We start from the raw sequence: 22,756 nt of genomic DNA, 5'->3' as shown, positions 1-22,756 counted from the left end.
CTGAAATAATATTAAAATCCTCTAAGTCTACGGCTGGTGAGAAATGCCGTCTTTTAATTCAGCTCTAAGGTTACCCAGAGCCTGGTGTTCTCACATTGCATTCTGACGACGTTCTTCAACTCCTTCAGTACGGAGCCAACGACATTAAGAGGTCCCGTAGAAAGAATCTGTACCATGACCTTGACCACAGTGCAGAAAAGACTTGTCACAGGGACACCAGGAGCGGCAATGATGCTCGTAAAAACGCACTGGAAGACAACAATGACTACCTGTTAGCATGACGCAAAAAAAAGGACATTGACGATGGGCAGCCTATATTCTTTTCTGGGTCCACCGGAACCGTTCAGCGTCGCATCTTTCCATCACACAAGCTAAGTTCCTAATAAAGGGATTGGACACATGCACACAAAACATGAGAGGTAAAGACAAACTATTTTGAAAGAACATGTTTCGAGGCCGACGATAGCATCTCACTACCAGCTGCCTTATAACAGCTTAAATTTTCATCAACGTTACCACGTGCACACAAAGGGGAAATATGCAACAAAGTACTCTGCTGACAGAAATACACAACATCTCTGCTCTGCAATCAGCTACGAATTGCGGGCACTGAATCCGTTGTAAGTTAAGGCATACGTCGGTGACAAAAACAACAGCAACCTAAATGTTGTTGATAATGCGAGTGAGATGGTGACGCGATGCTTATTTTTGTTTGTATATTTTTCTCAGGTTTTAAGTTATGCGCGCCCAGTTATCTTACCTTTTCTTGTTCCCGAAGTAGCGCATAAGACAAGTTTGTCAAAATGCAGTGTGTGATATCAACTGCGCCGGGGGGCCCACGAAATTGTTTTGCAGCTACCACATAAAATAATAGTGAATGTGCTTATGCGAATGTTTCTACACTTAAAGACTGCCTGGAGGAACTTCACTGTGAACTGCGGAAACTTTGGCAGTTATTATTGCGATAGTAACTATGTGGATACTACCAGAGAAGTTTTTCCATCGGCGTCGCCGTGAGGTCCTATATATACTGAGGAATATGTGTGGTATATGCCACGCCACGCTATATGATTTGCGGTTTATGTGGATTGTATTGCCACACCATTATATCGCTAAGCGTCCTCATACCACGCCCTATACTTTTGAGTAAAGTATTCCTCAGAATTTTGGCAATGGCAGCCTACAAACGATGTCCTGCAACGAAACACCGACACTGCGTGCCTTTTATCATGAAACTCCTGATACTTCAATATCAAAAGTTCGAAACAATAACGGAGCTCAAAGCTTAAAATGATACAATTTTATTGGTGCGGCTGTGCACGACCTCCGCGTTAAGCCCAGGAATGAAGGTTGAAATGCAAACGATGCGGAAAAATGGTGGCAAAGTCGGAAAGAAAGGCGTTGACTTTACTTAATAAACATACATGAAATGGTACAAAGACAGCATTCAAAAAGAGGATCCCTAGCATAAACTCGTTTTTACTTAGCTTACATTCAATTCTATTCATACCGCCACTACAGCTACGAGCCTTACACGTCAGACCCGCCGCGGTAGCATAACGGCTATAGCGTCGGGCTCCTAAGCGCCAGGTTGCCTGATTGAATCCCGGCCCCGACGGCCGCCTTTCGATGGGGGCGAATTGCGAAAACAGCTGTGTAGTAAGATTTAGGTCTACGTGAAAGAACCCCCTGTGGTCCAAATTTGCGGAGTTCCCTCCTCTTCATCAGTGGCATGCCTCAGGATCACATCGTGGTTTTCGCACGTAAAATGTCGTATTTTAATTTAATCAAACATCACTTATTATGGTAACAGATTGCTATCGCATTCATTGGTTCGTCCATCTGGCGAAACTGATATTTTCGCCACCAGTGCCAGTCAGAATTCCGGCACGAAACGTGTGGTAGACTGTTTCTCTCGGCGCCATGGGCCAATTCCTTTTAAGTTTGACGCGTTACACTGTCTGTGTGCTGAACACATGGTGTCGCTACTTCTATTTACACGTTCCCGATTGTAATCATTCCACTCCACCCTGGTAGCAACCGCGCTGGGAAAAGTTAGCAGAGGGTTACGGCAGCACCTTCGCAATGCAATAAAGTGGGGACAGGTGAACAAATGACTTGTGAACGCTGTTGCTTGCCGGGCAGATGGTCCCGCCAGTAGGACAGCTCTCGCGCATCAAGTGCTGCTAACCTCTTTGTTTAAAGAGTAAATATGAATAAATAGAAAAAAGCCAATTGATGCGAGCAAGCTGAGTTGAAGTATTCATTCGCTACTCAGTATACAATTTCCAACTGCGATTCCTTTCCCGTATGTTTCCCCTCTATTCCTTATGTCCTAGGTGATTTAATTCAACTAATTATTGTGAATGTGCGCAGAAGTGAGGCGTTGTGACCGGAGCGATTTGAAGTGACTATTTTGTAAGCATGGGTACCGGTTTCAGGGAATTGTATATATGGTGTTATCTAACGCGTAAATGTTGTGCGAGAGTTGCCACAGTTTCTATGACACCTAAAACAACTGCGAACAGTTGCCCTCTGATAAAACACGCAGTAAGTGCCGACGGTTACATAACCGAGGACTCGTACTCCGGCAAAATATTTCTCGGCATAAAGACTTTATTTCTTGTTGATGTGCTTTTTGAACTCGTACCTAGCTTCAAAACGAGCCATACTTTATTATACATGAGATGACCTTCACTTCGTACTTTTAATACAGCAGCTATACAAAGGTCAAAGTTTGCCTTATTCTGCACCACAATGTATAGCTCCTTTCATGTGCCTTGTTTGCTTCACTTCGCTGCGAAACACTGCCCCTGCCTTCTTATAAACAAGAGAACGCATGACATTATGCCGATAGTTATAAATATTTGTGGAGCCCTTAGATGTCCCACTCACAATATCTGAGCGAATCACAAAATTTAGAGAAATTGCGGCTTCTAGACACGCGCACGCAATGTAGCTGAAGATGTATTTCTTTGACCCCTCTTTCAAGTTTAAAATAAGTTGACTGCTAAAGTTAGCATAATGGTACCAGAAAGTGAGCTAACGAATAAAATTGACACTACGCTTTCAAACCGGATGCATCCTCATATACAACTCTTACATGTGTCTAGCTCACCGCTGAATTACTTACCCAGCTTTATTACGTCTCCGATATTCGTCCTACTTTTGAAGCTTTGTGTTTTTGGAAACACATGACGTCGTTACCATGGCAATGAAGTGCCCCTTTTAGCACCGTTCAAGGGTTGAGTGGCAAAAAGGAAACACCTCCAGGCAGAAAACACGGTGCGATGAACAAGCATGCAAAAATTCCCAGCGAAAACAAAACTTAATTCGTTTACCAAGTGCAAAAACAAAGCTGAGGCTTGAACACCTCATGATAATGGGCAGTAAAGCGATGATTCAAATTCGCAAGCACTGGTGGGAAGCCTACAGACAAGGTAACATGAGTGTTTTGCCTTAGATTCTGTCACGCGCCAACTAAAGCAAGCACGTGGATAAAAGTGACACGGAAATGTCCTCAATATATAGAACTACGTCCTCAGTCGCCTTGACCTCTGCCTAAGACGGACTTTCCACAATCTTTAGCAGCTCTCCCGTAACACCCACCAATACGCCATATAAAGCCGAGCAAAAGTTTTCCGGTGGCTACTTACAGTGACGGTTTGGAAGAACTGCTGTATGACCAAGGCCTGGGAGAAAAAATCGCACGTTATCAATTAAATGTCTGGTACGATAAAAACATGCAGATCTAATGCCAATGTTAAAATTTGTGTGAAAGTAACTTTTGTGGAGGGTTCAATTAAAGCTGCAATACTACATGTTAAGCATCGAATATTCTTTTTTTTTTCATCATACACAACGTGTTGTCTAATGCGCTGTTTATGTCCATGGGATACACATGTTCCAACTGTATTCTAATGCAACGTTTATGTTTATGCACTCCATCATTCCAAAGTCAGGTAGAAATGTAAACACGAAATAAGGTAGGATTTACGCCGTGGGACGTCGAAGCAGTGAGGTCATGATAGCTAAGGCGATGTCTGATGTTCGTCCATGAAAGAATTGAGAGGAGATGTCTGCACTAATATACACCACACATAAGGAAGCACGTTTATGTCAGCTATTTCCTTGTATCCAAGTGGCACATACCCACTGCTGCCCCCCGTGAAGTAAGACCACACAAAAAAGAGAGAAGTCGTTGAATTTCCTACGTAATTCCCTTGAATGGCCTGTCTTCTTTCGAGGTATGTATGATTAGATCTAATATTTCCAAGTGTTATGCTGCTGCGTGACCACGTAGAGGGAACGCGTGCCTATGGCACTATTATGTCGGTCAAAATTTTGTGCTGTATAAGGCAGTTCGGCGAGATACCGGTGTACCCAACCACCATGCAAAAGAATGATAGTAGGCACAGAAAGGTTGACTTTAATAGCAACACGGCACGACAATGCATATGATGCTATAGATATATAGGTCTATACAACTTTAGATATATATGATGCGGCGCTACATCTGCGGCGACACATACCTGATTCGGGTGTGTTCCCACGCATGTCGATGCCGTGGTGTTCAAGCACTGCGAGTAAATATTTTAAATATTTGTAATAAAGAGGGATTCTTGAACGAATTTGTTCAGTTTCGCAGCTACGACACCTAGCGCGAAAGCGATACTGGGGCCAGTTGCAAAGTATTGGACTAGGACTCACCTGCAAACTTATCATATATTGAGCAACAACCTTCATACGCACGAAAAGGGCCTCCTGACACGACCAGACATTGACTTATTAATAAAAAATAACATAATTATAGGAACCTACTCGTCGAAGCTCATTCAGTTTACTCAGGTTCACGGATGCACTGCAAGTCATTTCTACTGAACGCGAAAGGTGCCACTGTCTTCTTTTTTTCACTAATATTGTAATCTTGCGAAAAAGCGACGCGCAAGGTCGTGCATCATCTTTACCGGGGCTTTCCATTACCTGAACCAGGTTCGAAATATATGTGGCGCGCAGTTGTTTTTTCAACAGCCTGGATACTTTGTCGGGATTGTGCAAGCATCTCCGGGAACAACAATAACACAACTCGTTAAAAAAAGATACTCCACGTTATTCACGCCAAGTCCTTCGTGCCTCGCCGTTCTCTATGCGATTACGCTATCGTTTGGTAAGCAATACATTGGGCACGCAAGGCGCCGTGCAAATTATAAGGGCGTGACATCGTGCTGCCACTGTCAGGATTAAGAGCTCGCTCACTTGCCATAGCCCTGTACCGACTGTGGAAGGCACGACGCTTTTTCACAAGAATGAAACGTTAGGAACTGTGCGGACACAGTGGTGCGTGAAGTATTGGATGCATTTAGACATATCACATTGTACAGTCACTGTCAACAATAATGCAAGGCAAAATTATAGTCGTAAATCTCCGCGCAAACCTGCAGCAAGCTACGCAAGCATATTACTTCTTCAAGGATTTTATGCCCTATCATTATCATCGAAAGCTCCTATTCACTGCTTTGAATATCGTCCACCTCTATAAGCGCTATTGCAGAGGAGTGGCTGCTACGCATTATAACTGCGATTCTTGTTCCGTGGAAAACTACAGTATTGGTGAGCAAGCGAAATGGGCATTCTGCCATTTCGCCAAGCATAGCAATTCACTCCTCAACGGCGTCTAGTTGCGCATCTACGCCGAGATGTGCACCGCACTTAAAGACAGTTAATTTGGACGGCACCCACTGTTCCAATGTTGAACTCGCTGGGGAATCTGAGGACGACCGGAGCTCCGCACGTGACCTCGCCTGCAACGCTCAAGCCCGTGCAGTCCCCCAGGGGCAGGACAGCGGGGGCGGTGTCAATCATGGACCGAAATGTGCCGCCGAAAAAGGTCCTGTCGACCTGGGGCACAGTGCCCACCATGCCGCCAACGCCCTTGCAGAGTGAGAACATGAGGACCAGAGGCCCTAAAAGACACGTGGAAAATACGCGACATAGAAAAAAAAGTTATGCACATCAAACGCACATGTTGGAATATTGTGTACGCCAAGTTGCTAATCAAGCTGTTAATTAAAAAAAAAACAGGACTGTTCATTATATATATCGTGTTTTGTGGTGCAGCGAGTACTTGCGTGCCCAGCATGAAGGCGAGGCGCGGCGATCCGGAAAGCTTGATCTGGACTATAAAACTATAACTATACCAAATAACATAAAATATAACAAACTATAAAAGGAAAATCACTACGATATAGGAAACTACAGGTGACATGTTCTTCCCCGGACACTGCGAAAAGAAGCCGTTCATTACATACATACATATATATATATATATATATATATATATAGTCGACAGGCAATGTTGGCCACAATTGACGATGAGAAGCTTGAGAAGGATTTCAATACCTTCATAATCATCATCATCGCCAGCCTGTTTTATGTCCACTGCAGGACGAAGGCCACTCGCTGCGATCTCCAATTACCCCTGTCCTGCGCAAACCGATTTCAACTAGAGCCCGTGAATTTCATAATTTGATCGCTCCACCTAGTCTTTTGTCGGCCTCGATTGCGTTTTCCTTCTCAATACTCATTCTGTAACCCTAATGGTCCAACGGTTATCTAACGGGCGCATTACAAGACATGCCCAGTTCCATATATTCCTCTTGATGTTAATTTGAATATCGTCTATACCTATTTGCTCTCTGATCGAAACCGCTCTCTTTCTGTCTGTTAACGTGTTTACTAGCAATCTTCGTTCCATCGCTCGTTGCGCGGTTCTTTAGTTGTTCTGAAGCTTCTTTGTCAATCTCCAAGTTTCTGCCCTATATGTCCGCACAGGTATAATGCACTGATAGTACACCTTCCTTTTCAATGATAATGGTGAGCTTCCAGTCAGGAGCTGACAATGTCGGCCGTATGCGATCGAATCCATGCACATTCTTCTGTGAATTTCCTTCTCATGATCAGGGTTCCCTGTTATTATTTCACCTAGGTAAACGTACTCCTTTACAGACTCTAGAGGACGACTGGCAATCCTGAACTCTTGTTCCTTTGCCCGGCTATTTATTATTATCTTTGTCTTCAGCATATTAATCTTCAACCCCACTCTTACACTCTCTCCGTTAAGGTCCTCAATGATTTGTTGTATGTCGTATGCATTGATGCCGAATAGAACAATGTCATCGGTGAACTGAAGGTTACTGAGATATTCGCCGTCGATCTTTACTCCTAAGCCTCCCAGTTTAATAGCTTCAATACTTCTTCTATGCATGCAGTGAATAGCATTGTAGAGATTGTGTCTCCCTGTCTGACCCCTTTCTTAATAGGTAACTTCCTACTTTTCTTTTGTAGAAGTAGGATAGATCTAAAGCCTATGTAGACATTTTCCAATGTGTTTACGTAAGCGTTCTGTACTCCTTGATTACGCAATGCCTCTAGGACTGCTGGTATCTCGACTGAATCAAATGCATTTTCTTAATCGATGAAAGCCGTATAGAGAGTATGATTGTACTCGGCGGATTTCTTGATAACCTGATTGATGACATGGATGTGATCCATTGTAGAGTATCCCTTCCTGAAGCCTGCCTCTTCCCTTGGCTGACTAAAGTCCAGTGTTTGCTTTATTCTATTGGAGACTATTTTTGTAAATATGTTATATAATACTTGGTGTAAGCTAATGTGCCTGTAATTTTTCAATTGTTTAACGTCTCCCTTTTTTTTGTGGATTAGTGTAATGTTTGCATTCTTCGAGTTTTCTGGGACCCTTGCTGATGGAAATTGGAAATTGGAATGATATTACCCTGCTTATCTTTCAGTGCATACATCTTTATTTGTCCTATGCCGAGTTTCTTTCTCACTGATTTCAGGCTGCGTCCCTTTTTTACGGCTTCTTCAGTCTTTCTCACGTTATAGTTTCAAATATCCCCTGTTCTGGCCTTGTTGATCAGTTTTGACAGCTCGGCGAATTCTGTCCTATCTCTTCATTTGGACACATTATTTTTTGTTGTTTCTTTATTAGGTCCTTTGTTACATGGGAGAGCTTGCCTAATGGTCGCCTTGGTGCCTTGCGATAGCTGACGTAAACATAAATGCTGTTCGAACGAATAGACAAAGAAACAAATTGAACCCACGCGTTGTTTCTGCGAATTTTGTTACACTGAAGCAGCTTCCTCCAGCCCATTTGGCTAATAACTCCGTGAGGGCCCTCAGGAATGAATAATTGATGACCGTATTACGTTCGGCAGACATAAAATCTATAAGGAGCTAAGGTAAACGTATGTGCTAGTTAGTTGGTCATGCTGGATGAACTCAAGGCGCAAAGTGAAGCAGGGACTGTTGCTTCCCTCCGTTTAGCAGTTTTCGCTGTAACAACTTTCAAAGACGCAAGCACAATTGTTGTGAGCTAATCCTTGCTCTGCTAGGAGTTGTTTGTTTAAATAAAGATAGGCTTCATTTAGAAGCTATTCCTTTGTTCAAATTGCGCGTTCTCACACACTTCGATCGTCAGAAACGCCAGCGCCATAGGTCCTCCTGTCCGTCCTGGTATAGATTGTACGTCAAGCTCTTCCGTATTGAGAAAAGTTGTTTCCATAATCGGTTACCAAGACGCCCTTACATTCCTTTTGCGCCGTTATTACGTTTTTCAGCAGGTACTTGGATTATGGATTTGAGGCAGGTATTCAGCTACACCCAAGGCGTGCTCGGTCTATAGGAAATTCAGAATTGGCGAAAGTGCTTGCAAAACAAGTAACTGAGTGAATGTCCAAACAGCTATAGCTAACCAACGTTTATAGTACTTAAGGGACACTAAACTTATCGTGCATAGACAAGAGCGCATTTCGCAGGTGTGTTTTTTTCTTTACTGTTGGTGGTGTATGACAACTGTCAATTATTCGCTCTCCTTTCTTCAGGAAAGGCCTAAGATAACATGTTACCTCTTGTTTTTTTTTTTCATACTGCGCATCACATATTATTTTGTTAAGAAATGTGTGCGGAAGCCATTTACTTCTGTCCGTTGTGTATTTTTGTGCTAGAAAACATCTTGACACGTGTACTTATATTTATCGGGTGAGCACGTTTCGCCGCATAACACCGCCTAACAGCGCGGGACGCACCTGCATGTATTCGAAGTTTCTGGAAAGTTATCGATGCTTCTATCCGCTGTCTGTTGTCGCCGAACCTTCTGTTATCTGATTTCATCGCGTGACGCGAATGGTGTAGAACTTTGTGGAAGGCAGGCTGGTCCCAGCGATTAGTCTGGAACATTCGACGACTTCTGCATAAAAGCCGACGCGCTGGACCCACTGATGTGATTTTCGATGATCGCCGACCGTGTTCGCCGCTATCGTTGCGCTATAAGTGTAGCCTGTTTTTGTGGGCACAGGTTCGCCCAATAAAAGTTAGTTTTGTCTTTCACAGTATTGCTACTGTGTTCTTCAACGTCACCAACACGTGACAATATACAAAAATACTACTACTACTACTACTACTACTACTACTACTACTACTACTACTACTACTACGATATTAGCTTCTTGGCCTGGTTGACATGTAACCACGCACAGATTGCACGTAGCTGCTAAGTTGCTGTGGTGATATGCTCAAGGCGTACCCAGTGAACGGTTCAAGACTCACCGAATCCAAACCGCTGTAGCACTTCGGTAACAATGCCTTCTAGTAGAAACAGCTGGGATCCAATATCAAAGTTTGCGATCCCTTTGACAGCGCACTGAAAATTGATAGTAAGCAAATGAGTTCATTAATTTTTAAAAATTTGTCCGAATACTTCTAGTGAGCTGCTAATTAGTTGCCATTGAGTAAATTACGTTATTATTTCTATTTTGTTAATTAACAGGAACTGTGACATATTTTTCCTTATTTCGACTTAAAGTGTATAACCTCGTTCTACGTGATTACAGAAAATTTGTCGGATATTCTTTAAGGCCAGGTGATAAGGCATGTTTAAAGTTATTGGAGACATCCGGGCAATTTTTCCCATGTGATGTAAGATAAAGCGGCGAGGAATTGCGGGGCGGATGGCGTGCATGCAAAGCTGTAGTCGCTTTTGCATGCAAATAGGCAATTATTTTTTTAAAGCTCTCTAGTTTTGAGGTTTCGTAGAGATCTTACGTCTCGTTAAGTGTAAGGTGCAACATTTTTCTTCTAGGACGGTTTCCCCATATCCCCCCCCCCCAAACAACGATGCATGTTATGAAACATGTAGTTGCTTCTTCAAATACTGAGTGCACACACTTTAGTGCTCGATCTAATAGAAAACAATGCGCCATATTCGGTGGTTCTTGTTACATCAAGATCGACGATATGCTAAGTAGACTGAACTACGAGTGCGGTCATTGAAGTTGCAAGCTCCTCAATGAAACTTGCTTTTAATATCCAGAACTTTCAGATCAAATTGTTAACATGCCAACCGCTATAAGTTGAAATTTTCGGCAAGGAAAGCTTCACTCAGCGGCTTTAATTCTTTATTCACGTCCAAAAGTTGTATATTAGAAGTTCAAAAGGCCCGTCGAAGGAAAGGACGTCTATGATAAGAGCAGAAATATTCGGTACGCTATTCCAAGAGGTCATATAAAAAAGTTGGAGGACGCTTTAGCTTCGTCAGTTCAAAAGGGAACGAGATAGCATTCCACGATCTCTGGCTGCTTCTCGGTTTTCCCGGCAACTGCAGCTTATATAAACCTAATGTTTACCGGCAAAGGCTGGCAGCGAACGCTATGCCCGAAAGCAAGCTTTCTCGTAGAAACACGGGCTCTTGCGCGGATGCGTGTGTGCGGGGATGCGAGCGCCATCTGGGTGGTATTGCAAGGAACCGGGCACGACGCTGTTTGTATGGTAGAAACTTTGGTAAAGGGGTCGGCGTTTGAGCTTCAGCGTAACAATATTATGTTTTCTTGTATATTCAATTTACAATCTGACGCTATCGTTTCTGTAAATTGCGCGTAAGTTTGTACTTTACGAGTTTTGCGTGGCGTTTTACTTTGAGGAATTTCATTTGTTCAATAAGCTCTTTGCGCTACACGGAGGGCCTGCTTGGTTCCATATGCGTGGTTCGGAATTATTTTCAGCCCACAAGATGGTCGACGCTAGACGCAAGATGCCGACACTGGATATTCTGCGACATGGGGTCTTGAACGCTATCGCGTTGAAAGAGTGGCGTTCAGTTGCTCAATTCCTCTAATTTAGAACCATTGTCTGACAATAGACAAGGGGTGCACGAAACTACAGAATCATCTCTAGCGTAAAAGTCAAGCGAGAGTCAAAAGTAGAAACATTGGTTTATGACATGTGAAAAATTCCATCGTTGACCAGTAGGTACCGTCCGGGAATGTGCACCGTATAAGGGGATTTTTAACAGGCTCTCGTAAGGCCTCACAAAACACTGCAAGCGCCAGCAATGTGATGGGACACTTCGCGGCTCTAGGACTGACGAGCTGATCCATTCGCCTTCCTCAGCGTGAACTGAACAATGGCTTTGGTTGGACCTTAGAACTGTTGAGGATTACGTAATATTCCTGAAAACGTAAGAATTTAATAGTTGTAGGGTAGCCGGTGGTTTTTCTTTACTATTGGAAAGTATGATAATTATAAGGACGTCATCCCACACAGGCCTAGTAATTATTTAATGCATAGCGCATTGTTTTCTATTTGACTGAGTGTGGCTCCTGAATAATGCGCACTATTGGAGCAAGTGTATTTGACTACATATATTACGACGTTAGTAAAAACTACACCGTTGGAAGCTGGCAACAATTAAGCGTGCTCTGCCCTCACAAATATGTGAAGGTATAGTACGTTTATATGTACCCATTTTAGGAAACACACGTTGATCGGCCGCAAAAAAGCTTTAGACTACGTCTTATCTCACTACTGTAAACATTCTTGACCAATACATTCTGTCAAAACGACACGGGTCTCAGAGATAATCCGATCAAATTTGAAAAATGCTAAAGCGACATGGTTTGATTGTCATACGTGTTCATGTGTTAGAAGTAGCAGATATATTTTGATTTCTTTCACCTGAGGCTTTGGCACTGTTGTGGCGCTTAATTTGCACCTAATTATTTTTTACCTATTTAGCTTAAATGGGCATAGTTCTTATTCGGCGGTCAGGACACGCGAAATATTGTATTGGTTAGTGTAATCATTGTTCCATGGGTGGCGAATCTCAGACACGCTCAACGAGTACACGCTTCCTGCCATACTTTCATTGATTAGTGTCGATACAAAGTTCTGTAAACTGGGTGCATTGATCAAATTTATAGGTGGCCCTATCTCCACGCAGCAGGCGTGTCTGTGCGAATACCTTGCAAGAAAACATTGCCGGGAAACTTGCGAAATCTTCGTAATCAAGTTATGATCAGCATGCGCGTTGTATGAATGCCGAACTAAAGGCGATACGCGCTCATGCTTTAACATGCTATCTCGGCTCGAATATTTATTCGCCAACGTAGGCCCTTACCTAATCCCTGCGCAATGTTTTCTTAAGCACAGTAAAAGGGCCATGCCTGTTATTACCGGCCTGCGTATGAAAACAGCCTAAAATTTTCTAAAAGGATGCCATTCCTCAAAGCTTAAAACCGCAGTTTCAAGTGGTCGTGCAAACGTTCTTCGCGGAAAAAACGTGTTCAGGTAACTTGACACATCTACGAGATTTACAGGGACAGCTTAGCCCTTTTAAGTTTGCAAGCGCGTTATAATTGGTGTCGGTTACTTACAAGAAAAATTTTTTCGGTGAACTGCACCACATTCGCATGGAAAATGAAACACGCAGAAAGATTACGTTTAAGCAAAAACGTTGCTACTCGCCTTCCCCGTCAATCAATTGGTGAACTCGTGCTCATCCATAACCATATAGGGAAAGGGTCGACTGCGCTTGGCGAATTGCAGTCGGCTGTTGCTTTTGACACCAGTTGCTTTTGGTCATTTAGTAATCTCATGGAATTCACTGGCTTGATGTATGAACGCACTGTGGTTTCGTTAAGCACCATACTTAATGGGCAAGTTGGCAGTTGATACTGGGCGGGGAGGTGCTCTAAGGTACCCCTAACAAAACCATGTAGAAACCTTAGACTTCTGTCAACCAAAGGACCAAGCAGGATTCCGTAAAGGCTTCTCAACTATACACTATATTCACACTATCAATCAAGTGATAGAGAAATGTGCGGAATATAACCAACCCTTATATATATATATATATAGCTTTCATTGATTACGAGAAAGCGTTTGATTATGTCGAAACCTCAGCAGTCATGGAGGCAATACGGAATCAGGGTGTAGACGAGCCGTATGTAAAAATACTCAAAGATATCTATAGCGGCTCCACAGCCACCGTAGTCCTCCATAAGGAAAGCAACAAAATCCCAATAAAGAAAGGCGTCAGGCAGGGACACACGATCTCTCCAATGCTATTCACGGCGTTTTTACAGGAGGGATAAAAGTTAATGGAGAATACCTTAGTAACTTGCGATTCCCTGAAGATATTGCCTTGCTTAGAAACTCAGGAGACAAATTGCAATGCATGCTCACTGACCTGGAGAGGCAAAGCAGAAGAGTGGGTCGGAAAATTAATCTGCAGAAAACTAAAATAATGTTTAATAGTAGAACAGCAATTTACAATAGGTAGCGAGGTACTGGAAGTGGTAAGGGCATACATCTACGTAGGGCAGGTAGTGACGGCTGATCCGGATCATGAGACGGAAATAATCAGAAGAATAAAAATGGGCGGGGGTGCGTTTGGCAGGCATACTAAGATCATGAACAGCAGGTTGCCATTATCCCTCAAGAGAAAAGTGTATAATATCTGTGTCTTACCAGTACTCACGTATGGGGCAGAGACCTGGAGGCTTACGAAAAGGGTTCTGCTTAAATTGAGGACGAAGCAACGAGCTATGGAAAGAAGAATGATGGGTGTAACGTAAAGGGATAAGAAAAGAGCAGATTGGCTGAGGGAACAAACGCGAGTTAATGGCATCTGAGTTGAAATCAAGAAAAAGAAATGGGGGCATGGGCAGGACATCTAATGAGGAGGGAGGATAACAGATGGTCATTAAGGGTTACGGACTGGATTCCAAGGGAAGGGAAGCGTAGCAGAGGCGGCAGAAAGTTAGGTGGGCGGATGAGATTAAGAAGTTTGCAGGGACAACATGGCCACGGTTAGTACATGACCGGGGTTGTTGGAGAAGTATGGGAGAGGCCTTTGCCCTGCAGTGGGCGTAACCAGGCTCATGATGATGATGTTCAATTCCATATTCCACAATTTACACCAGGTAACGCTGTTATCAAGGTCAATTTAGAGATAAGTAGTATTTTGCCGGACGAAATATTCCGATAAATCACGTCGAGAACAGATTTCCTCACGTAAATCATTATTATATATTGAATAAAATTATATCAATATAATGATTGCATTAAAGGGTGCCAGAGCACGTGCGATGCGTGATGTAGCTATTGCAGCAGCCTTTGCTTACTGTTTTGCTTAGAAATGCAATATGAAGTGGAATACGATATCGATATGCTGAAGAAAAATGTCTTTTCTCTCAGCTTAGCGCGATAAAAGCATGCTTTGGACAGCAGCGTTTACTTTTGACAACGTGGCCTGTCAGCTAAAAAAAATTACCCTTAAGCAGTGAAGAGGCTTCAGCATGAAAGGAAAGCAAAGGAGACTAATTGTTAAGGCACAACTGAATACGTGAGCTAGGACTGCGCGTCGCCTTTGAAACGGGCAGGTGGGTCGAGCACCCTAGCTGTTGTTCTTATTTCGCCTAATGTGCTACGTATTTAAAAAAAACACACAAAGTATTCCCCGCATGAGGATGTTAGATATATTTTATTGATAGGAAAGGTTGAGAGCTCGACCTGAAGTAGAGCACTCCAGTCTGCTACGCTGCATGGGGCAAGACTGAAGGGGAGTGAAAAAAAAGATTCTGAATCACTCTTGGGAACTCTGTTTTTGTGCGCCTCTGTTGTTTCCGGCCTCCCTACGTTTCTGTCACAAAAGCTCCAATCGCCTATCGCTATCCCAAGACAAAGAGTTTCAAGGATGTTATCGGAACCTTAACCGATAGGTGGTTAAGTACGGTCACATTCTGATAAAACATCTTCCATTATAGTGTCCCGAGCTTTACCACAACAAGCCCATGCTTCGTCTTTTATGGTGTACTCCGTTTTATAAGAACGCGTTCTAAGGCATCCAGATCTCGCTTCGAAATGTAAAGAGCTTCCCTTGCAGTTATCATAAATTTTTTTCTTTCCTCATTTGGTTTAATTGCGATGTCAATTTTATGAGCACTCCAGGCGCAACGTCACCACGCGTCGCACGCTGTATTTGCGAGTGAAAGCACGCGAGGGAAGCCCACAACTGTGGCTCAGTCGGGCGCGCGCCAAGAAAGAAAGCGGAGAACAAGCACGCCGTCTTCCGTCGCGCGAAAGTCCGAAGCGGGGAGTGTTGTCCCCCAGCAACTGCGCATTCCGCCAACGGGCGAAAGGGGAACTGACGAACACACGCCATATATGGAGGAAAGCGGATAGGCAGTGTGGGAGGGAGGAAGGAAGGGCGGCTTCGACTCCGCCAACAAGTCTGTACTTCGCACGGCCGCACATGGTCGCGTGTACCGTATTTTGAAAGGGATCTGCAGACGGCTCGTGCCTGTGGGCGCGCTGTGTTCCCGCCGCTGTTGCATTGAAGCGATATACCGCACGAATGTCCCATCGCTCGCATCTACTGCTGCGCTTGCTCACACCAGCGTTTTCGCAGCAAGTGCCCGCACTCATCGAGTGTGATGTGCTGATATTTGCTGGCAATTTCGCCTTTTCGGCGAAACTACGACTTTTTTACCTCTCAGGTATATCTCATAGCTAGTTTATTTTCCATTGCAAACAGAAGATTGTGGTACCCTTTCTCTGTCTCTAAAGAGCATCTCAGCTGTCGGTAGCCACCAAATAGCGTCATGGTGTGTAAAAAGCTATGGCGCGGCAGACATACAGCACATGTCTCTTTCACTGCGGCTGTTATAGTAAAAACTTGGAAATATGGGCAAGCAGAAACGAAGCTCACCTGCAACGTAGTAAATACTCTATGCTGCATATACTGCAATAATGTATATAGGAGAGGCCTTGCCCACTGCAGGGCAAAGGCCTCTCCCATACTTCTCCAACAACCCCGGTCATGTACTAATTGTGGCCATGTCGTCCCTGCAAACTTCTTAATCTCATCCGCCCACCTAACTTTCTATCGCCCCCTGCTACGCTTCCCTTCCCTTGGAATCCAGTCCGTAACCCTTAATGACCATCGGTTATCTTCCCTCCTCATTATATGTCCTGCCCATGTCCATTTCTTTTTCTTGATTTCAACTTAGATGCCACTAACTCGCGTTTGTTCCCTCAGCCAATCTGCTCTTTTCTTATCTCTTAACGTTACACCCATCATTCTTCTTTCCATAGCTCGTTGCGACGTGCTCAATTTAAGTAGAACGCTTTTCGTAAGCCTCCATGTTTCTGCCCCGTAGGTGAGTACTGGTAAGACACAGCTGTTATACACTTTTCTCTTGAGGGATAATGCAGCCTGCTGTTCATGATCTGAGAATGCCTGCCAAACGCACCCCAGCCCATTCTTATTATTCGGATCATTTCAGTCTCATGATCCGGATCCGCGCTCACTACCTGTCCCAGGTAGATGTATTCCCTTACTACTTCGAGTGCCTCACTACGTATCGTAAACTGCTGTTCACTTCCGAGAGTGTTAAACAATACTTTAGTTTTCTGCAGATTAATATTTAGACCCACGCTTCTGCTTTGCCTCTCCAGGTCAGTGAGCATGCATTGTAATTGGTTCCCTGAGTTACTAAGCCAGGCAATATCATCAGCGAATCGCAAGTTACTAAGCTCTACTCCATTAAGTCATATCCCCAATTCTTTCCAATCCAGGTATCTGAATACCTCCAGTAAACACGCTGTGAATAGCATTAGAGAGATCATATCTCCCTGCCGGACGCCTTTCTTTATTGGGATTTTGTTCATTGCTTTATGGAGGACTACAGTGTCTGTGGAGCTGCTATAGATATCTTTCAGTATATTTACATACGACTAGTCTACACCCCGATTCCGTAATGCCTTCGTGACTAATGAGGTTTTGACTGAATGAAACGCTTTCTCGTAATCAATGAAAGCTATATATAAGGACTGGTTATATTCCGCACATTTTTTCAATTACTTGATTGATAGTGTGAATATGGTCTACAGTTGAGTAGCCTTTACGGAACCCTGCCTGGTCCTTTGGTTGGGAGAAGTCTAAGGTGTTCCTGATTCTATTTGCGCTTACTCATTATTTCCGATGGTAAATAATAATGTAGAGACAATTGAACGAAAGTGCGTGAACTGGTAAATACTTCATGTTATCGAATTTAACGGCAATCCTGGCACAGTGTGCGGCTTGAGTTTTGTAATTGTGCTGTGGCTGCGGCCATATGCCACATACGGCGTCTCCGGTATCGGCCCGCTTTGATAGGACACGCGCTTTTCAGGATCATCCATGAAGCAGGACGACAACATAGTGATGATGAGAGAACGACGAAGGCGCTAGGATCACGATGACATGACGTAAAGAGTTGACCGTAATAAAATAAATAATGACTATGGCATTACGGGGACAGCGTGACGACGGCGGCATTAGGACGATGCGGTGACGACTAGTGCATGACGATGGCGCGACCACGATGGCATGACTACAATAAAATGACTCCATGATCAAGAAGGAATCACAGCAACGCTATGACTCCGAGTGACGAAGACAGTCTGACGACGTCGCAATGTCGATGATGGCATCACAACGGTAGGAGGACATTGGTGTTACACCGATGGCATCACGACGACTGTATGACGACGATGGCGTGAAGAGGACGACATGGCGACATAGATGAGGGAGCCAGAGGGACGATGGTGTAACGACGATGACGACGGTAATAGTGCCAGGAGCACATACGTATTTGACCAAGCTAGTGCTAAGGATTTGAAAGGGGGTGGGCGTAAGAGGTGCGACGACAGCGTCGCGAGGAGAGTCTGTAGTGGAGTTCGAGCTGTAGTGACGATGAAGGCAGGCAACGGTATCCGGAAAACGAGTAAGTGGAACAAGCTAGTAGAGAACTTGGACGCTGGGTTGGCATAAAAAGATTATACGGACACGTAGACAGAGATAGATAGATAGATAGATAGATAGATAGATAGATAGATAGATAGATAGATAGATAGATAGATAGATAGATAGATAGATAGATAGATAGATAGATAGATAGATAGATAGATAGATAGATAGATAGATTATGCAAAGCGCCTGAAGTATGCAAGGAATGGTAAGGCAATAAAAATTCGATGAGTGTTAGTAACAACGAAGTGACTAAATAGATATTTAACATGCACTGTTGTGTCAAGTCCCGATTATACATTTGAATCACCTACTGAAAGCGCAAGCACAACCTCGTTATTGGCTGTAGTCATTAGGAGAAAGGCAAAGCTTTTCTTTCACCATTGCTGACAGAACCCCGCGCGTCCAACACCCCTAAAACACGCTAGTAACTTCAGTAATTTCGTTGTGCTTGGCAATTCTATCGACAGCAACGTGAAATGAAACCCCGCAGGGGCTGCTATTCTGAAAGACGTCGTCAAATACCGCCATCTTGTCAAATTGGCCAACTTGTGAGCTTTTATTCTAGCAGAGGGGTGCTATAGCACGTCCAATTGGCTCAGAATGTCGCCATTGCATAAGTTGGCACTACGACAAGACTTTAAAACTTTAGTATGTCCAGAATATCATGCAGTGTTACCAGTCTTGAATTTATTACCCTATTATTTCTTGCCAACTTCAGATATAGGTGTCAAAAGAAGGTCGCCTGGACAAATGTGTACACCGAGATTGATTATTTGATTATTTGTTTTGTTTCCCTATATATGTTTGACCGATGTGTCTGTGGAATTGCACCTGAGGCTCATATGCTTGTCTCCCGCAAATTATGGTGGGCCGTGAGGTAAATGAGTCAATTGATGTGTCTCAACACTTTTCAATAAATACTGTTGCCCGCAATGAGTGAAGTGGCAACTCACCGGATTATTGCACATGTCCTGAGGTTGGCCCAAGCACTGAAATGACGTAGAATATGCACTGGTAACAATTTATTGCGCAGAAATTCAAAGAAAAGTAGACTGTTGCTCCATATTAAAAAGAAGTGTCCATACCAGCAACGATTGGTAAAATTTTTCCATAAGAGTGAATGTTTGTAAAAACCCCTAGATGACAGTGTGTTTCGGTTAATCAGTTTGTGTTAGTTACGTACAAAAACGCGCTCCTGAAATAATCCAGTGGCCTTGAAGCGAAAGGCATGCGTCATAGTGTAATAAAGCCTTCCCGAGAAACAATGGTGCGCTGTCGAAAGACGCCAACTCAGAGATAAGCATTTTCGCAGCATTATAGACGATAGAGTTCCTAAATAATTTTTGCGTACCTCATTCAAAAAGCATCTAGGATATAATTTCATTCAGCCCCCAGGGAACACTGTCAAAGTGGTATTTATTATTTGGGACACTTTCTGCACTCCTGATTATTTCTATATAGAGATGTCGTATCCATAGGACATCCATAGGACTTAAGATGCCATAATGAAACATAACCTAGCGTCTTACACGGGACTACTGATGTCGCAGCAGAGCGAAAAGAAATTACAAATAAGTATTCAGGAGGGCGAGTTTCCGTTTACAGAGAAAAAACAACGCCTTATAAAGAAGACTAAGTAGCGGAATCGCCATGCATCTGTGTTGTAAACAGTTAGAAATAAAATGAAAGTATTTGAAATAGCCTTTACCGGTAGCGTAGCTTACGCAATGTGAGGTAAATTACAAAAGCATGGGTTATATTTTCATCTCTGCGAGGTTGCTTGCGCACTGCATTACTTATAGTTCGGGCAATTCTATGATGGCGAAAAAATGATCAACATTTATTTTCGCCATCGCTCCGAGAGTGCCACGCTCTGCTGGGGATGAAAATGCTTAAAGGGTCCGTGAAATGATTTGGACGATTTTGTACAAAAGTACTGGGGGGTTAGGGTAGGTCCTCCTGATCATTAAGTGACTTGTTGAGTCACTCTGCCTAAATATTGTAATTTATTATAAAGTTTTTAAAATGTGCTTGCGCTACCGATTACCACGGCGAATATCCCCTCGGTTTTCGAAAAGCCACCGCCGTTACTCCTATGAAGCCGACGTGCGTGACGTCAGTCGGGCGAGGTGTCCGATTAACTGCTCGAGTTGTGTCATCCGTAATTTTTCTTCAACTTTATGGCGAACAATGTCTGTTCGTAACAGTTGGAAGGTCGCTTAGTTTGTTTGTATAAAGGAAAATTTGGGGGACGCTTAAGCTTCACCTTTAAAGGTGGAAGGCGATAGCATTCAGAGATCCCTGACTGCTTCTCACGCTTCCCGGTACCTGCAGCTTATCGAACCCTAATGTGTTCCTGGAAACGCTGGCGCGAAGGCTATGCTTGACGGAGAGATTTCTGGGGCGCGCCGCTTCTAAAAAGACAGACCTTAAACGGCAGCTGGAAAAGGGTTTTGTCTTTGAGTTTCCGCGCAACCGAATAATGTTTTCTCCAATATTCAAATTACAATTCGATGCTATCACGTCTGGAGGTTGTGTCAGTCGTGCTTTACAAATTTTCTTATACAGTTTACTTTGAGAAACTCAATTAGTTCAGTGACGCCTATTCGCCACACGGAGGGCCTGCGTAGATCGGTAAGCGTGGCTAGAGATGACTTTTTTAAATCATCGGCAGTCACGCTAACGTCGCCGAAGCCTACGCCGGATTTTCTGCGACACGAGGCCCTTATTGCGATCGCGTTAAAAAGGTAACAGAATTAGCACATAAAACAATGCATCACTACACTCAAGCACTTCCAGCAGACAGCAAGTGTCGTTTGATTGAGCTACAACGTTCTCCGTGTTCACGCGAGCTGCGCAGCCACAGTTGGTCTCGAGGATTCTTTTCGTGAGGACCATGAATCTTCCTTGTTGCTTTATGGGCTGCAGACGTAGCGATTGCCGACATCTCAAGCTGCGACAACATATCTATCTGCAGGACAACAGGCGACCAGAGTGACTGAAGTGCAACAGCTTGTCGGTACCCGATCGGCGCCAGGTCTTTGGCGCCGAACCTGGCGGCGCCAGGCCGCCAGGTTCAGCGGTCTTTGCGGCCCTCACTAAACGCCGGAAGACTGCTATAGCAATAGAGAATGTTAGCCTGTCCGGTATTCCGTTAAACGCCGGCGGACTAGGCGTTTGGCCAGATGGACGGTGGCACGAACTTCAGCGGCCTGCAGCTTGCCGCCATCTTGTAGCACAGAGCTCAACCAGACAAGCACAAAGCTAAAATAGCAGTAACCAAGTGTATTCAACCTTGCTGCTGGTGTAAATTCCCCGCAGCAGCGTAATTGTGAGCACGTTGTATCTTTAAATGTTTAAAATGTTTTAGCCCTGGTTACAGTAATACTGGCTCTGTGTTTGGCTGGTTTATCTCTGCGCCATCGGGTACCTTCACAATGTAGGCCGCTCACGCTTACGCTAAAGCCCTTTCATCGCAGCCGCAGTAGTCTCGAGGGGTTAAATTTACGCCTATGCTTAAGCCTCAACATGCTCAGCACGCCTGCGTTGATTGGAATACCGGGCACGCTCGTCACTGTGACCGAACAGTCGCAGCAAACGCTGTTAGGATAGGGTTGGCGGCCAGGCGGCGCTATACGAGAGATTGCAGAGGCTTCGTGCGCTGGCTTCAAAACACCGGATGCAAACGACAGGACGTCAAATCATGTCACAGAGCCAGTGAAGGCCGAGCATGCCCTCGATGACTCCATGAACGAGATGAGGAGAAAAGGCAAGGCTAGGGAGAAGGTTATCTTGTAATCATCCGTAGCTTTCTTAATACAAAACGCTTGACTTATATAGCGACGCGAATGTTTTACTGCAGCCCTGCCCTACGCACCCACAAAATTTATCCGAACTATTCCAGGGACGCTTTAAAACAGGCGCAGACGTGTTTTCATTTGAGACGTTCTTCGCATAACATTGCTGAAATTAACACTCAAAGCATCAGCAACTGCATATAAATGCGATTAATCTGCTTAAGCATTTACCTGATGAGAACTCTGCAGTAGTCTGTGGTATAGAGAAATAATTCCGTATATTCTGATTTTGAAACTAGTTCTGAAATATATATTCGTAGTCGCAAGCAGGAGCGCACAAACAATGAGACAGCACAGCCACCATTAAGCGGGTAGGCTGAGAGGTTCGCCACCTGCACAACCACAAGAAGCATACATACTTTACCTGAGTCGCAAGCAAAATTCAGCTTTTTTTTATGTTGGTCGGGCTACAATGCCTTTAATACCATAGCAAAGAGCACATGAGTTAGGATCGATATCAGTTTTTACTTAGATTGAGCTGGAAGTAGATCCATCTCATCTGGGATCAAATTCACTGTTGTTCGTTGGTACTACGTAGTTTGTCATTCGCTAGCCGCCTTCGCTAATATATATGTGCAGTACTGCAAGGAAAACTTGCTGTTACAGACATCTGTGCTGTAACAGCTTTGCTGTATATACCAGCCCTCGTATACAGCAAGTAAGTTCCTGAGTAAATCCGCTGAATGGCAATCGATGCTGTAGAAGCGTCGTACTCCCTGCGACATTACTTCTGTCACGCTAACACAAC

The 22,756-nt window shown here is 44.0% G+C and overlaps 1 protein-coding gene across 1 annotated transcript in view; it reads right to left on the bottom strand.

Moving 5' to 3' along the window:
• The window catches only part of LOC142591510 (uncharacterized), a 70,543-nt gene that overhangs the window by 8,499 nt on the left and 39,288 nt on the right, over positions 1 to 22,756 (bottom strand). Inside the window, exon 7 of the mRNA XM_075703833.1 lies at positions 75 to 248. Within this exon, the coding sequence (XP_075559948.1) occupies positions 75 to 248 (174 nt within the window). The remainder of the gene's footprint in view (positions 1 to 74; positions 249 to 22,756) is intronic.

This window comes from Dermacentor variabilis, chromosome 8 (assembly GCF_050947875.1).
Source record: "Dermacentor variabilis isolate Ectoservices chromosome 8, ASM5094787v1, whole genome shotgun sequence".
Classification (NCBI taxonomy): Eukaryota; Metazoa; Arthropoda; class Arachnida; order Ixodida; family Ixodidae; genus Dermacentor; species Dermacentor variabilis.
The sequence above is the reverse complement of the archived record's forward strand: the minus strand, read 5'-3'. Positions and strand labels throughout refer to the sequence as shown.